A 17,266-nucleotide genomic window follows, 5' to 3' on the forward strand; every position below is an offset into this window, starting at 1 on the left:
CAGGACCTTTTTACCTTGTCGGTGAACGACTAGATCCTCCTTCGGGTGATCAATAAAACGAGTGGATTAATTGAGTATTCGAGCGTTTTTAAAGCATTAGTGAAAAAGTAAAAATAAGTAATAAAGAAATCGAGAACAAGTAGGCCATAATAAAGAATTCGAGAAAGCCCTTCGCCGTGATGTAGGCCTATACATGGACGCCATGTTTAATAATAGGGCCTATTTTTGCTCAGAAGAAATAAACGATATTAATATTCCTCTAGTTTTGTCAAATCAAGTTTAAATAACGAGTGCTACATTAAAAAAACACCTTACCTTTTGTTTTATATTACGTTTTGGACGTTTATGAAGTTATTTTACATGTATAGCTCGTATCTATGCGATCCAATTCACAGTGGCAATTCAAACATGGCAACTTATAGAATGCCTTGCACTTGATAATATTTGGTCTTGATCTGCATAGCTAAATTTGTCTGCTATAGGCCTTTTTTGTTGGATAAATGATAAAAAAAGATTAGTTTTGTGTAGTATTTGGTTCAATAACTTTATCTTGACCGCGGCTTTTTATTAAATTTGAAGGTGTGTTTAGATGACAGTGGCAGACATTCATCAAATATGACAAGATAATATAGGTCAAACACGCTGCGTCTGTAAAGGGGCCAGGGTGGAATAGTTCATTGCTAGTTCACCAGTGCGGTCATCTTCGGACGACATGGCATAACTGGGCATTAACACCAGAGACAAAATAATATTTAGAAGCTGCTGGCGAGCAAGCACCCAGAAAGCGATTTACCTCCCTGCTAGAAGCTGCCCCCCCACCCCCACATTTTCAATGTGCTGCGCACACCACTGAATGGCTGGAATTTGGGCAGGAATAGAATTACAAAATTGGGCTGTAGACGGTAGAAATGATCTTTCATGGCTGACAAGGTTTGATATGGGACTTCCACTGCTAGGTCATGGGATCTCACACGATAGAAGAGGGTAGCTGCTCCAACTGCCCTGCAGTGGCTCAATGGCTGAATACCATGATACTCATCATTTCGTTGGCCGATATGACACGCTTAGCTAATAGGCCTAGGCCTATTTTGTGGGAGTTGCACCAGTCCAAGCACTGCTAGCATAATCCATTTGTGATCGTATGACCTTGTAGATGATGGCTCTCTGGGCAGGTAGAATATAAGGCAAAGCTCTTCTGAGGAGTCCCATGCAGTCGTTGACCGGCTATCTTAGACATTTTGGTACATGGTGACTACTTGGTTCCAGGACAAGTTGTTATTCAATGTAAGATCTAGAAGATCCACGCTGTCGACTTCTTCAAGAGTGACACCGAAAAAATGAAGTGGCGGATGGTTGCCATAAGCATCTCTCCGGTTGGAGATGGTAGTGGTTTTACATTTGGCATCCAAATGGGACAAGGTATTAATAGGTACCCATTTGGAGAAAATCCAGCATGAAATGAGTTGGCACAAAAGGTATTTTTCAGCTCCTCGACACTGGGATAATGTGTCTCCGTGATACCAGTATTAATGAAGTAGCTATATACTGCTGTTAACAGTATTGATGAAGAAGCTATCTACTGCTGATAACAGGATTGATGAAGTAGCTATCTACTGCTGATAACAGTACTGATGAAGTATTTATATACTGCTGATAACATTATTGATGAAGTAGCTATCTACTGCTGATAACAGTATTGATGAAGTAGCTATCTACTGCTGATAACAGTATTGATGAAGTAGCTATCTACTGCTAATAACAATATTGATGCAGAAGCTATTTACTGCTGATAACAGGATTGATGAAGTAGCTATCTACTGCTGATAACAGTATTGATGAAGTAGCTATCTACTGCCGATAACAGTATTGGTGAAGTATTTATATACTGCTGATAACAGAATTGACGAAGTGGCTATCTACTGCCGATAACAGTATTGATGAAGTATTTATATACTGCTGATAACAGTATTGATGAAGTAGCTATCTACTGCTGATAACAGGATTGATGAAGTAGCTATCTACTGTTGATAACAGGATTGATGAAGTAGCTATCTACTGCTAATAACAATATTGATGCAGAAGCTATTTACTGCTGATAACAGGATTGATGAAGTAGCTATCTACTGCTGATAACAGTATTGATGAAGTAGCTATCTACTGCCGATAACAGTATTGGTGAAGTATTTATATACTGCTGATAACAGAATTGACGAAGTAGCGATCTACTGCCGATAACAGTATTGATGAAGTATTTATATACTGCTGATAACAGTATTGATGAAGTAGCTATCTACTGCTGATAACAGGATTGATGAAGTAGCTATCTACTGTTGATAACAGGATTGATGAAGTAGCTATCTATTGCTGATAACAGGATTGATGAAGTAGCTATCTACTGCTGATAACAGGATTGATGAAGTAGCTATATCTACTGCTGATAACAGAATTGATGAAGTAGCTATCTACTGCTGATAACAGGATTGATGAAGTAGCTATCTACTGCTGATAACAGGATTGATGAAGTAGCTATCTACTGCTGATAACAGGATTGATAAGTAGCTATCTACTGCTGATAACAGGATTGATGAAGTAGCTATATCTACTGATGATAACAGAATTGATGAAGTAGCTATCTACTGCTGATAACAGGATTGATGAAGTAGCTATCTACTGCTGATAACAGGATTGATGAGGTAGCTATCTACTGCTGATAACAGGATTGATGAAGTAGCTATCTAGGCCCTACTGCTGATAACAGGATTGATGAAGTAGCTATCTACTGCTGATAACAGGATTGATGAAGTAGCCATCTACTGTTGATAACAGGATTGATGAAGTAGCTATCTACTGCTGATAACAGGATTGATGAGGTAGCTATCTACTGCTGATAACAGGATTGATGAAGTAGCCTTACCTTAGGAAGCTAGAATAAGCAAATATTTTTACCTATATATTTTTCAAAGTCACTTTGTGGATGAAATGTGGTAAAATATAATAAAGCTTTAAGGGTGTTAGGCCTACTACACCCCTGGCCAATTGTGTGCCTATTTTTCTGCAAAATAGCGCATTGGTGCAGATATGTAGGCTATATTATAGGAGCAAGGACTACAACTACTGCACTGAAAATTCAGCAACTCAAGGCAAGTAGTTATTGATTTATTGATCAAATATTGGTTTTCCCTCATTTTTGACTGTAACTCCACAACTGTTGTCTGTGCTGAAATAAAAATTTCCAGTGCAGTAGTTGTAGTCCTTGCCCCTAATTCTCCAATGCACTATAATTTTTTAGAAAAATGCAAAAATAGGAACAACATTGGGCAGGGGCAGTAACCCCTTAAATAAACGGCAAACCAATTAATGACAACAAGTAAGAAATCGAGAAAATGTGACTATGAAGAAGAAATGTAGGTCTAGGCCTATATAGAAGCTACGAGTAGGCCTACTTCCTTGACAAAGTGCTAATAAAGTGTCTCATTGCTCAAAAAATCCCTACACCACGTTAATTTGCGTATTTGAGCAATCATGTTTCCCTGAATCCGCGATAGTAGTATTCAGTTAGTCAACAGGCCATAATCCTCCTTCCCCCCCTGGCGAAAATAATAATTAATAGCGCCATCACACTCACATGCGGCCAATCAATTATATTCGTTACCATGGATATGACGCCTCAGCCATGGAAACGGATCAGTCCATTTTTGATGGGTTAAAAATTGTTTTACCCCATATAAATCCATGACGTAAAATCACACTAAAAATAAAATAATAATGAATACTCGAATTTTATCACTTACAATTTTGTTTTTGAGCAGTCAAAATGTTTTACCTCGGTCTACACCTATTTTTAGCAGAGTGTGAATTTGTCAGGAAGAATAAAGAAATTGCAAGGAAAACTTGGAAATAAAACAATTTCCCGTTCTTCCGGGATAGTGTAGAAATGTTGGTGTGAAAATATTGGTTTATTTGAAGCCTGTACTTTTAATCTACCTTTGAGACACTCTGCTTGGTATAATCCCTCTTACATTTAAATATCTGGACAGTCTGAGATCATGGGTAGGACTACCGGGTCATTAGGCCTAATTATAAAGTAGGCCTAATTGTCATGATCTGTGTTCAGAACCCTGGTGCTTGTGATACCGTATTATTCTAAATAGCATGTTTTCATATTCATATGAATATGAATTGTTATTTATCTCTGGCAGTGTGGTCTTTGTAATTTTTTTTTTGGGGGGAGGTATAGGTCAGTAGGGGCCTACTGAGGAGGCAAATCCCAGAGGGCACTGATCATTTTGTATTGTGATACCGGTAGGCCTACTGTAAATTTGTGAAGCGCAAATTACAATTTGTAAACTATTTGCCCAAAACCCGGGCCCAAAATCAAAGGTAATTTTTGTTTTACCAGGCCATTTTTTTTCCTGGGGGGAGTTGTACTTTTAGGGGTTGATATTTTCTTGGCAGAAGTTGTAGCAGACCAACCCATGGGGGGGGGGAGGGGGTATAGTAAAACCCTAACCCACCCCGCAAAGGCCACGCTGGGTTTTGGTACTGATGAGAATCATCAAAATGTTAACTTTCTTGGAATTATTTTTTTTTCACCTTCGTAGCTCAAAAAAAAAAAAAAGACAAAAAAAAAACATAGGCCTATTAAATTAGGCCGTACCTATATGTTAATAGGCCTAGTTCTATTTTCCCGTCTATTTTTCATGAACATTTTCTGAGGCTAAAGTCAACGTCATTGTTTTTAATCGGTTTATTTAATTGTCTCAGATATTTTCAGTGCAATAGAAACTATTGAATTCTATTTCAAGAAGGTGTCGATATAAATAGAGACAGATATTGATCCTTGACGTCATAAATGTTTAACATACAACACAAAAATTAATCGAAATATCTATGGCCACAAAATTATTATTTGCGACCAGGATCGATAATTTTTCATAACTCCCCTTTGATATGAAAATGGTTTAGACCAATAATTGATTGATCAATATATTTTTCCAAAATGGCGACGACGAGATGTAGGGAAAAAGATCGGGATGAAAATGGATGATAAAAATCCTTATTTTAAAGGATTTTTATGATTGTTTTAGACTAGGATTTAGTTCTCCACATGGCGGATCCAATTTGTGCGACATGTCAGGCAGCGATAGCACATAATTTACAGAATCGAAGACCGTCATGTCCCGATTGTGGAAGTACGTATGTGGCAGGTATGCCTCCGCCATCGCAACAACAACAACAGAATCGGAGAAGGAGTAAAAGTAGATTGCCCAATTTAGATGAACAACCAAATGTAACTGTAAGTAAATATTAATGAAATAAAATTAATTAAAGGCCATAACACTTTTTTTCCCGGCATTTTATGTGTTATTTTATAAGAATACATGGTGACAGTAGCAGGCCAGTGGCCCAGGGGGCCACTCATATATAAAAGTTGTAAGCATGCGTGTGAATGCACTTCAGAAAAGCACCCTGTAAGGACAACCATTGTGTCTTCAAAATGACCCTTAACAAGGATAATGGTTTGTTGACCATACCCTTATAAACAAGGACAAAATTACAAGTGGATTAAATCTAACCCTTAGCGGCTTAGCAAGGATGCATGATCAATTTTGAAGAAAAAAGTAAAAGACATCAACTTTCAAGGTTTCTTATTTCCTTTTATGGCCATGCGTTTTGAGTTGGGCCGGTAATGCGTTACATGTTTTCGCGAGATGAAAATTGCATGTTTTTTCATTTAGATATGAATATCTTTCACATATTATACCCAACATATATAAAAGTATACATTTTCTGGCTGCAAATGAACCAAGGAATACAAAAATGCACTTTAAAATGACACAGGGTGTGACACTAAGGAGTTATGAAACTGAAAATACCAGATATTTTAGGGAAAAAATGTAAAATTTGACAAATTAAAAAAAAGAGTTAGCTTCACCCCACATATTTAAAAGTTCCATATTTGAATTCCTCTCAATCAGAGCTTTAAATACATATATAACATCATAGGGTTCAATAAAATTAAAATGATTTTGCGCCAGCCTATTTCAAGACATATTTTCCCATTGACTTCAATGTGTAACCCTAACGGAAAATAAAATATGCAAAATTGCTTCTCAAAGCAAATTAAACTACCTGGAATATGATTGTATGGTGTTATAGTATGCAGTTTAAAGTGAATTGTAAAAATGTGAAAAAAGAAATGGACCTCTTGCATCATATGGACCTCTTGCATCTGCTGACTTTTATTAAATTTGCTCCTCCTGATCCTCCTCCTCCTGATCCTCCTCCACCCTGCATATTATGCTAATTAGATGCAAATTATTCAAATGTTAATAACTTTTTACAACTTTTTAAAGGTTTACTTAATTGCTCTCATCACAAGCTTTAATTTGACACCAAATTTAACTACATAGGCTGCATATTAACTGAGAAAATTAAAAAGATGAACCCTAAAATGCCGCGCGCATGTAACATCTCCACCTATTTACTGGCCCAACTCAAAACGCATGGCCTTATAGGCCTACTCTAATTGGATACTTCCTAACTGGATTTGGTAGGCTTAGGCCTACTCAGTTATCAGCTAGCGATTTGCGGTTTTCGCCCTGCTGACTACAACTTCAGAAGGTTCAGAAGGTTCTTTAATAATTCAACATAATTATCGCCTGCATTATTAGGGTAGTATATTTTATTATGACGATTGTAGGGGTATAGAAATGTGATTAGTTTTAACTACCCTTAGCATGGACACATGGTGTCAAAAATGACACCCTTATTTGCTATAATCAATGATTTTGAGACCCTTAACACGGGCCCGTGCGGGCCTGTGTAGCAGTAGAAAAACCACCCATATTCCACGTTTTTGTTCACACGCATGCTTACAACTTTTTATATGAGTGGCCCCCCTGGGGCCAGTGGCGGCACTAGATGGAGTAGACTAGCACCACTGGCACTGCCATGACTGCACTGGCACTGTACTAGCATTAACTGTCTAGTACTAGGAATTTCTTTGGGGGGGGGGGGCATTTGGAGGAAGCAAGTGAATTCCAGGGGGTGGGGATCAGCAAATTTGCCGCAAAAAGGGGAAATTGCGTAGTTTGGGGGTAACTGGGCTGGGGGAAAACGATGGGGGTGGGGATCTGGCCTGGCGTATGTGGCTCCTTCATCATCATAGGGCCATGACCTCCGTACTATTGCACAAACCGGGGCACCCGGAGGCAGCCTCACTGAACTCAATTTTGCCGTTTCAAAGGTTCGAATCACCTGGCCTTGCATTCATAAAAGTACTCACATGTTCAGTTTTGTGATATAATCCTTAAAAATAACACTAAGATTCCTGCATCTCTTTTCTTCACTAAATCTGCATTTCACAGCAAAAAACAATGCAATTTCTTCACCACCATGGCCACCCTGTTATCTCTAGACAATAATTTTTATTATGGTGACAATCTATACGGTCACAAATTTGGCTATTTTACACCTTCAAATGTATTCAAAATTTACACAAATGCACCAAATTATGTTTTGAGTCTTCCCTTCATGTGAGGAATGGTAGGAAGTGATATTTTGTTAATAAAATTGGATACTGCGGAGAAGTCAGTGGAAATCGCAGGGACGTATTAAAAGTAAAGTAAAGTAAAGTATTAAAAGTAAAAAAACAATCTTTTGCTATCTGCTGCTGATCAGACTGCTTATCAATATTATCAGTGATGATCAGTATTGATCAGGAAAGTTGAAAAAGAAGGAGGAAGAACAGAATTATATCCTTGAGATAATCTCGTAGGTTATCCTGTCGCACCTATTCATAGTCCTTTATTCTCAAGTAGTTACACATCTACTTGAAAGTAGCCTTTGATGTGATGTGCCTTGCCGACTACGGTTGATTAATTTTCACTCCAGAATTGAAACCATATCCAATGTTTCTATAGATAATTCCTTGAAAGTATGACACGTGTGTGTTAAGAACCTGATGTTGCTCTGCAGGGATACCGCACGTGGATACTATTTGAAAGAAATGTAGTTTTGTAAAGATTCCAAAAAAATCCGCCCATTTTGGAATATATATTAATTATTTAGGAGAGTGTTTTAGGATTTTGTTAGAAACGGGATGATTTTTGATCATCTATATTTTATTGTTTTAATGTATTTTCCTGTCATTTCCTGCAAACCTAATAAATTAAGATATTTTGATAATTGAAAATAGTCTGTATCATAAATCGTAGAGGTTGAAAGCGTAACCAAGCGTGCAAAATTATTATTTGCCATGGAACTTCGGTCATATTTTATTTGAAATAAACTGCATGTTAGGATCTGCATGCATGGAATGCATGGTATTGATGGTATACAGACACTGACCTTTCCCTAAAACCAGTAAGCAGCAACTTGTGTATCACACCCGTCATGGGTTCGAACCCTTTTGTTGTATTTTATTGTTAAACCTAAATAGCGTGATTGCTTTTGAATGAGCGGCAACACACATATTTTGTTTGAGGATAGTATCTCCTTCTTTTACATCTTCTCTGGTATTGATGAAGTAGCTATGTTGCTGATGTCACTATTGATGAAGTAGCTATCTGCTGCTGCTATCAGTATTGACAAAGTAGCTATCTGCTGCTGATATCAGTATTGATGAAGTAGCTATCTGCTGCTGATATCAGTATTGATGAAGTAGCTATCTGCTGCTGATACCAGTATTGACAAAGTAGCTATCTGCTGCTGATATCAGTATTGATGAAGTAGCTATCTGCTGCTGATACCAGTATTGACAAAGTAGCTATCTGCTGCTGATATCAGTATTGATGAAGTTGCTATCTGCTGCTGATATCAGTATGGATGAAGTTGCTATCTGCTGCTGATAGCAATACTTGATAAAGTAGATATCTGCTGCTGATATCAGTATTGTTGAAGTAGCTATCTGCTGCTGATTTATCAGTATTGATGAAGTTGCTATCTGCCGCTGATATCAGTATTGACGAAGTAGGTATCTGCTGCTGATATCAGTATTGATGAAGTTGCTATCTGCTGCTGATATCAGTATTGACGAAGTAGCTATCTGCTGCTGACATCAGTATTGATGAAGTTGCTATCTGCTGCTGATTTATCAGTATTGATGAAGTTGCTATCTGCCGCTGATATCAGTATTGACGAAGTAGGTATCTGCTGCTGATATCAATATTGATGAAGTTGCTATTTGCTGCTGGTATCAGTATTGATGAAGTTGCTATCTGCTGCTGATATCAGTATTGATGAAGTTGCTATCTGCTGCTGATTTATCAGTATTGATGAAGTTGCTATCTGCCGCTGATATCAGTATTGATGAAGTTGCTATCTGCTGCTGGTATCAGTATTGATGAAGTAGCTATCTGCTGCTGATATCAGTATTGACAAAGTTGCTATCTGCCGCGTATATCAGAAGTAGCTGTCTAACAATATTTCTCATTAATCTACAGGAATCTGATGGCATTGCTAAACGCTTCTCAGGCATATCATCATTCTTTAGTTCCCTGGGAAGTAAAAACAAAAATGGAGGAGGAAAGAAGGAAAAAGGAACCAAAGGAAGACCGTTCTCAGGAGGAGTGACCAAACTACCCGCCATTCAATCAGGACAGGGCATGGTCAGTCAAAGTGCACCCCCTCCAGGTCAAGGGGCCAAACAACAAAGTCCAGAGAAAGAGTTGAAAGGGTACAAGCCAAAGACGTACAAACAATTTGAGTAAGTTTTTGTAGTAGATGGAGGCTTAGAAGCATGAAGCAAGAATATAAATGTAGGCCTATATATTGTACTCTACCTAATTTAGTAATATTAGTAGCTCAGTCATTTTTAGTGGGCACTTATTAACCCCCTACCCACTACCTGCCAATCTAACATTGCCTCTGATTGGTCAATTACACAATATCTTCACTTTGATCACCAATCAGAATGGAGCTTTGCAAATCATTCACCCCACTTTTTTCATGTGGTGAAATTATTCTAGCAATGTTGCTGATTGGTCTAATTGATAATGAAAACTTCTTTTTGGCCAATCGGCAGGTAGTTCTCATGGGGTTAAACGGATGAAATGAAAGTCCAAATGAGAAATTTATAATCAAAGATAGAAATTAAAAAGACTAGATTGCTTCTGACATTATCTGTCTGTCAATCAAACTTGGGCACGGTTTGTTTACGAGCATAGGCGTAGACCCGGGGGGATGGGGGGGATAAATCCCCCCAATATTTTGTCAGGGGGGATGGTCCATACATTCATCCCTCCCCCCAATGTTGAGACCTGTATATGGGTTTCTGACCAAATTAACCTTGTATTTGGCCATTTTAGCCCTAAAATTGTGCGAATTTATCCCACTTTTGCACCATATTTCATCAGTTTAGCTTCAAAATGGCAAAATTTTTCACGCGATTCGTGTGCATTTGTTCAATAAACTTAATCTGTCTCCAAAAAGTGCTGGATTCACTATACTTCAAGAATTTTTTTCCAACCCCATCCCCCCAAAGTCAAAAAGAAATCTATGCCACTGTTTATGAGTGCCATGATGATTGAGTTTCTGAATGTGACTGTAAAACAGTGTGCCTTATGGTTAATTTTGCACCTACTAATATAAAACTGTCTCAAAAGTTAGCTCTTCATAGTAGGAAACTTTCTCTCTGAAGGAAACATGTCAACAATGCCTTGAAAAGTTGACTTTTTGCCTTGTAAAAGTACTGTAATTTTTGCCATTTTCTGTTTCTTTTTTTCTGATGAAGCACCAGCTGAATCAACTTGCCTTCTAAACCAAGGGTTGAGGGGAGTTTGATTGACAGTGACGTCAGATATAAAATAGTCTTTTAAATTCAGTCTCAGATTATAGATGCATACAATTATCTGAAATAAAAATCATCAATCTTCAGCTAGACAATTTTGATGGTTATTTAATTATGACATATGACCAAATTTTTTTTAAAGGGGGGGGCATTGGAATGAAAAAAAAGCAATATTTATTTCAACTGCCCAATTCCAGAAGATTTCTAAAAATCACTGATTCTATAATCATTTTCTCTTTTATTCACAGATATGACATGGAGAAAGCAAAAACATCAGAAAACTTTAAATCTATACAAAGCTTCTATGAAACAGTATTCAGTTCTTTTGCCCATATCAACGCTACATTTATGGTGAGATTTCTCAAAACAATGGATATATGTTAATTGCCTCTAGTGCTTCGAAGGGATTATGATTTTAATTTATTAGTGATTACCAAACTAAATTAAGGAATGCCACAGTGGACGGTTCAGAATATAAATTGATAGAAACAGGGTGTTCAGTAGAAACACAGAATACTATATGCCTTATGTTGGATAGTTTGGGATATAAATCAGAAACAGTGGGGTGTTCAATACAAATACAGAATACTATATGCCTTATGTTGGATAGTTTGGGATATAAATCAGTAGAAACAGTGGGGTGTTCAGTAGAAACACAGAATAAAATATGCCTTATGTTGGATAGTTTGAGATATAAATCAGTAGGAACAGCAGATAGACACCACATAATTAAAGCCAGATAAACCCGCCACATACAATAGTGCCATCAGCTATGAGGGGAAAATTAACGATATAAATATATGTAGAAATGGCTGACATGTAACCAGCTACATACTATATCAATCGATCTGGAGCACCCAATTGGAAATCATGGACAACATTAAAATTGCTAGGAGAATAATGGGCTATTCCAGTTGAATAAAAGTAAATGATAAGTAGAAACAGCAGGATGTTCTGTAAAAACACATAGAATAAGAAATGCCACATGTTGGATGGTTCAGAATGTAAATCAGTAGAAACATGTGATTTTAAGTAGAAACAGCAGGAGGTTCTGTAAAAACACATTATAGAATAAGAAATGCTACATGTTAGATGGTTCAGGATATAAATCAGTAGAAACATGTGATTTTAAGTAGAAACAGCAGGAGGTTCTATAAAAACACATAGAATAAGAAATGCCACATGTTGGATGGTTCAGGATATAAATCAGAAGAAACACATGATTTTAAGTAGAAACAGCAGGAGGTTCTGTAAAAACATAGAATAAGAAATGCTACATTTTGGATGGTTCAGGATATAAATCAGTAGAAACATGTGATTTTAAGTAGAAACAGCAGGCGGTTCTGTAAAAACATAGAATAAGAAATGCTACATTTTGGATGGTTCAGGATATAAATCAGTAGAAACATGTGATGATAAGTAGAAACAGCAGGATGTTCTGTAAAAACACATAGAATAAGAAATGCCGCATGTTGGATGGTTCAGGATATAAATCAGTAGAAACATGTGATTTTTAGTAGAAACAGCAGGAGGTTCTCTAAAAACACATTATAGAATAAGAAATGCCACATGTTGGATGGTTCAGGATATAAATCAGTAGAAACATCATGTGATGATTTCTGTTTTCTATTTCTCTTCCACAGGATTTTTCCAAAGATCCCAAGAGTACCGAGGATTCAGGCTTACAACATAATTACATTGATTTGATTTATCAACATCTACTGGATTTGTCCTCAGAAATTAGGAAGGTCACGCTGAAAGCGATTATAAATAGTCTACTGAAAGACCTCAAAAAGTAAGTTTTGCTGTTGAATTACATTGATTTGGCTATGGAGATAGATATAGAGATTGGAGAATCCTCATTTTGTTATCTACTGTTAAACCTCTTCACCCTGGGGGGTCACTCCCATTGTGGCCTGTACACCATCCGCGATAATCAACTTTTGAAAAGCACCCTAAACAAGGATTTAACCCTTGGCTAAAACGATACCCTTTTCACACCCTAAACAGGGATTTTATTCCTTGTATCAAATTTCATACCCTAAATTTCATTTCTGTGTATTAGCAATTGCAATTTTGCTACCCTTTTTTCCAATTTTTCATGTTTGTGACACCCTAAACATGGTACGCGCGTATCATGCCTACCCACGAAAAACTACCCTTTTTAGGCATTTTCATTATCGCGGATGGTGTACAGGCCACAATGGGAGTGACCCCCCGGGCTCTTCACACATGACATGGTGTACATTTATCTGTTTTAAAAGCCTACTTATGGCACATATTCCTAGCTTGTTGAAAAATATGGCTAGGGAATTGATAGATATTGATTGAAATTATTATATTAAGCGCTCCACGGACTCTGAGTATTAGACGTACAATATTGTATGTAACATATCTACATTATTTAATCTATTGCCATTCTATTTCCAGTAATGTTTAAGTTCTAACGAATGTTTGATGACGAAAAATTGATAATACTTTACATTTAATATCTAGCAGAAATATATTATCGATTTTACGACTAAAATCGATAATATATTTCTGCTAGATATTAAATGTAACATATTATCAATTTTTCGTCATCAAACATTCGTTAGAACTTAAAGGGCATTTCGTGATCCACAGCCTCATCCCCCACTTTTCCCAAAAAAGTTGAGATTTTTACACCACTGGATACCTCTGGCTACATAATGTTTATGTACCAAATATTTCTTGCAGATTAATTCGTTTAGCAAAAATATCGCCAAATTTGAATTTCGTTCTGGTGCATCAGAACGAAATTACAACACATTGTCTATGGAGCAGTGTAATACACATAAGTCATGCATAACTCGCAAACGCAAAATCGGAATCAACTGAAATTTTGGAAATAAGCTTTTTTCATGGATATCTACTGATAAAAGTCATAAAAAGAGGATGCTAGGATCAAGAAATCCTCCTTTAAACATTACTGGAAATAGAATGGCAATAGAACATAGATATGTTACATAAAATATTTTACGTACAATAAAAAGTCTGCATACTGCTTTACTCACTTGGCCTTAATTTTATGAGATAGCTTGACTGAGCAATTAGTTTCTTAGGAAACAGTGCATGAACTGTTTTTGATCAGAAATCCAGATGTTGTATCAGTCAACTCATATTTGTAATCAACTCATATGTGTTATTTATTTCCTAACCCAACCATTTCAGTCGTCAACTTCTTGATAACCTGATGTAAGATGAAATTGTTATTATACTTGAATTGTACACCTTTGTAACCATTTAGATCTTGATATTTTTGTGGGAGGTGCTGGGAGCTGTTCTCCACTTTACAGGGCTAAGGTGGCAAAATCAAACAAAAAAACCCTTGTGTTTTTTTGTAAATTTCCTAAAATGATATAAAATCAGCTGTTTTGAGCTAAAATTGATTGATTTTGAGTGACAATTTGTGAAAATTTTTCAAAATATGTTTGGAATAAATCGTCAAATTTTCCCCAGATTTTTCAAGCTTTCGGAGACATTTTAGGGTAATTTCCTGATTGACCGTACCGGTACTTGAAAAGTCTGCCCGCCTGTAAAACAGGCTTTTCTTTCATTGGCAATTGGGTTGCCTGTGTTTTACAACTTAAGTGCCAATAATGTATAGCTTGCCCAAGGTGTTTACAGAGCTCTAGATTTGTCAAATGGACCATTGCTAAATGTAAACCCTGCTGTTTAAGTACCCAGCCTGATCAGGATCAATACCCTACTAGCTCTATTATTCTCTTACCCGGGATGGGGAGTGGGGGCACTGTTTATTGACCAGGGGGTATCATGCATAACCAAAGATTCGCATAAAAAGTTTTTTTCATGATCAGGCACTGTTAGTACATATCGCGATATCGTGACTGAAGAGGGTATCTAAAACAAGGAAATTTAAGAAAAAGGGTGTACCTGGCAAAATAAATCACAATGTTACGGGTCCTTTGAAGAAAGTGTAACATGATGATAAAAGGTTAAAAGTTTTTAAGTTTCAATCTTTTAAATTTGTGTTTTCCCAGTTGTTATGAGGAGTTTTAGGGTCAAGACTCTGAATGATTTACTTGCTTCTAAAGGGCACAGATAATGCCAATACTTATTTGGGGTAGGAAATTGCACTTGTCACACTGCAAATATATACTTGTTTAGAGTGGTTTTTGATGATACGCCCTGTTAATGACTAGTGACCCCTGGGTCTCCTACACATAATGTTTTGTGCATTCATGTACATGTAGAAGTCACTTATGAATATTCATGATCATTTTTTTCAGACCCAGAGATAAGAATGATTTGAGGGCATATCTTGTACTGATTCAGGTAAGACTGACATACAACCTGCCGATCTAACATTGCCTCTGATTGGTCAGTTACATGATATCTTCATTTAAATCACCAATCAGAATGGAGTTTTGCAAATAATTTGTCCCAATGTTTTTGTGTGGTGAAATTATTCTAACAATATTTGATAATGAAATGAAAACTTATTTTTGACCAATAGGCAGGTAGTTCTCATGGGGTTAAGGGGACCGTGCACTCTCAGAAATGCATGAATTAAAAGTGCTGTAACTTCTTAATTATTCATGCAATATATGTAAAAGTTTACATTTTGGAAAGGAAAGTGGTCAAGGAATTTAAATATAAACAGGTTTGGTATTTGAGGGTGAGTTGGCGCAGCGGTTATTCCCTCACCTTGCACCACTGAGGTCCCGGGTTTTAAGCCGCGGCTCGGCCCAAGGACTCATGTGCACTTGGTTTATCCCGATTCCATGCTCGCTCTTGCAGGTTTTCTCTCTGATCTCCAGTTTCCTCCTGCTTTCAAAAATCAGTGATTAGTTGTTTGGTTATCAAAAACTTCCTTTACACAATGGAATTTGGGGAGCTGCATAGAAAATTGGTGGATGTTACAATCTAAGGTCGTGTTCTCACTACAAACACGGGGTCTCGTACCTAGGTCCGAGTCCACATACAAGTGGACTCAGTCCACATTGATTTCGCTCTCACTAACACCAAAATGCTGATGTAGGATCGACTCCACTTACCCGGATGTTATAATATCAAGCGCTTCAATGCATGACCATGACGTCACAAATTCTGTTCCAATGCATGTTTTGAGCTGAACTCATAGCACAAATCAAACTTTACTATAGACTATCAATTTGGAAAGATCATGTTTTATTTCCAGGCCCCCTGATATATTCCTTCAATCTATGGATATGTTATTTTGTGATATATGCATGTATTTGGAAAGATCTGAAATAAACAGCTCTAAAAACTGTTATTTTATATAGGCCTATACGTGTAAAATGAGAGAAATACATCGGGATGTTATTTCTGATTTTGGTCAAGCACGCCGATTCACACACAACACAACCTCTAAATCACCATCAAAAATACTAATTTTGATTGGTAATTTTAACTCAGTCTAGCAAAATGTACACCTCAAAAACGAATATTACACCTGAATATTCTTTTGTATTATACTGTAAAGCCCAATGTCGTTTTGTTTAATTCTGAAACTGGATAAAATCTGTATCTTGCCGCGATGCCGTTGTTTACTGCACGAGAAGCATGCTGCATGCTGCTCATCAAACTACGGCAAGCATCTCGAACGAACGAACGTCCTCCGTGTATATCCACTTTCCCCTCGACTTTTTTTCCGCATAAAAAATAAATATTGTAAATTCATGAAATAAAGCATGCATGTATAAATTTGTTCTATAATACCAGCTACGAATTTTTAAGTTAAAAATGCATGTTTACATTTTATCATGGAAAATTATATAATGTAGACATGTACAACGACGGCCATCAAGGTTGTGTATACAACATTTCCGGTATAAGTGGATCGAGTCCACTTGTAAACGCGTTCTCACTATGCTGTTTGATACCACGTCCTAGGTACGAGACTACCTCAATGAGGTGGTCTCGATGCTACATCCTGGATGTAGGATCGAAACCACTTATTTCGCGTTCTCACTATGCTTGGAAGTGGACTCGATGTAGGATCGAGTCCACGTCCTGGTATCAAACAGGCATAGTGAGAACGCGCCCTAAGTGCGGATAGGTTTGCGCCAAGTTCGGCTGCATCCAGCCTAGTTGATGTTATCAGATTGTGATGATTCACCATGGCAGCAAAATTATAGCGCTTTGATCCCTCTGAGATCTGGGAAAAGGCGCTATATAAAACATCAAAATTTATTTTTGGTATAAAATCACACATTTTGGAAGAAATTAAAAAAAAAAAAAATTTTTGCCTCAAATTTTGTATGTTATAGAAAAAGTAAATATACACAATATAAAGACTAATAATTATTATGGAATAGACGGCAAAATATTTTGAACAATATTTCAAATTACATCACCCTCAATATAAACAAAATATTTGGAAAAAATAGAAGTTTCAAATATTAAAAATTAGAATTGAGAATATTACAGGTAATATAATGGTTGTGTAACTTGTTGCATAATTTAATT

General features: G+C 36.9%; 1 protein-coding gene across 1 annotated transcript in view; it reads left to right on the forward strand.

Moving 5' to 3' along the window:
• Positions 1–4,984: 4,984 nt before the first annotated feature.
• The window catches only part of LOC140162537 (probable E3 ubiquitin-protein ligase HECTD2), a 29,219-nt gene continuing 16,937 nt past the window's right edge, over positions 4,985–17,266 (forward strand). Inside the window, 5 exon segments of the mRNA XM_072185787.1 lie at positions 4,985–5,296; positions 9,447–9,709; positions 11,041–11,143; positions 12,436–12,587; positions 15,064–15,109. Of these exon segments, the coding sequence (XP_072041888.1) occupies positions 5,108–5,296; positions 9,447–9,709; positions 11,041–11,143; positions 12,436–12,587; positions 15,064–15,109 (753 nt within the window). The 5' untranslated portion in view covers positions 4,985–5,107.

Source organism: Amphiura filiformis, chromosome 10 (genome assembly GCF_039555335.1).
Source record: "Amphiura filiformis chromosome 10, Afil_fr2py, whole genome shotgun sequence".
NCBI lineage: Eukaryota > Metazoa > Echinodermata > Ophiuroidea > Amphilepidida > Amphiuridae > Amphiura > Amphiura filiformis.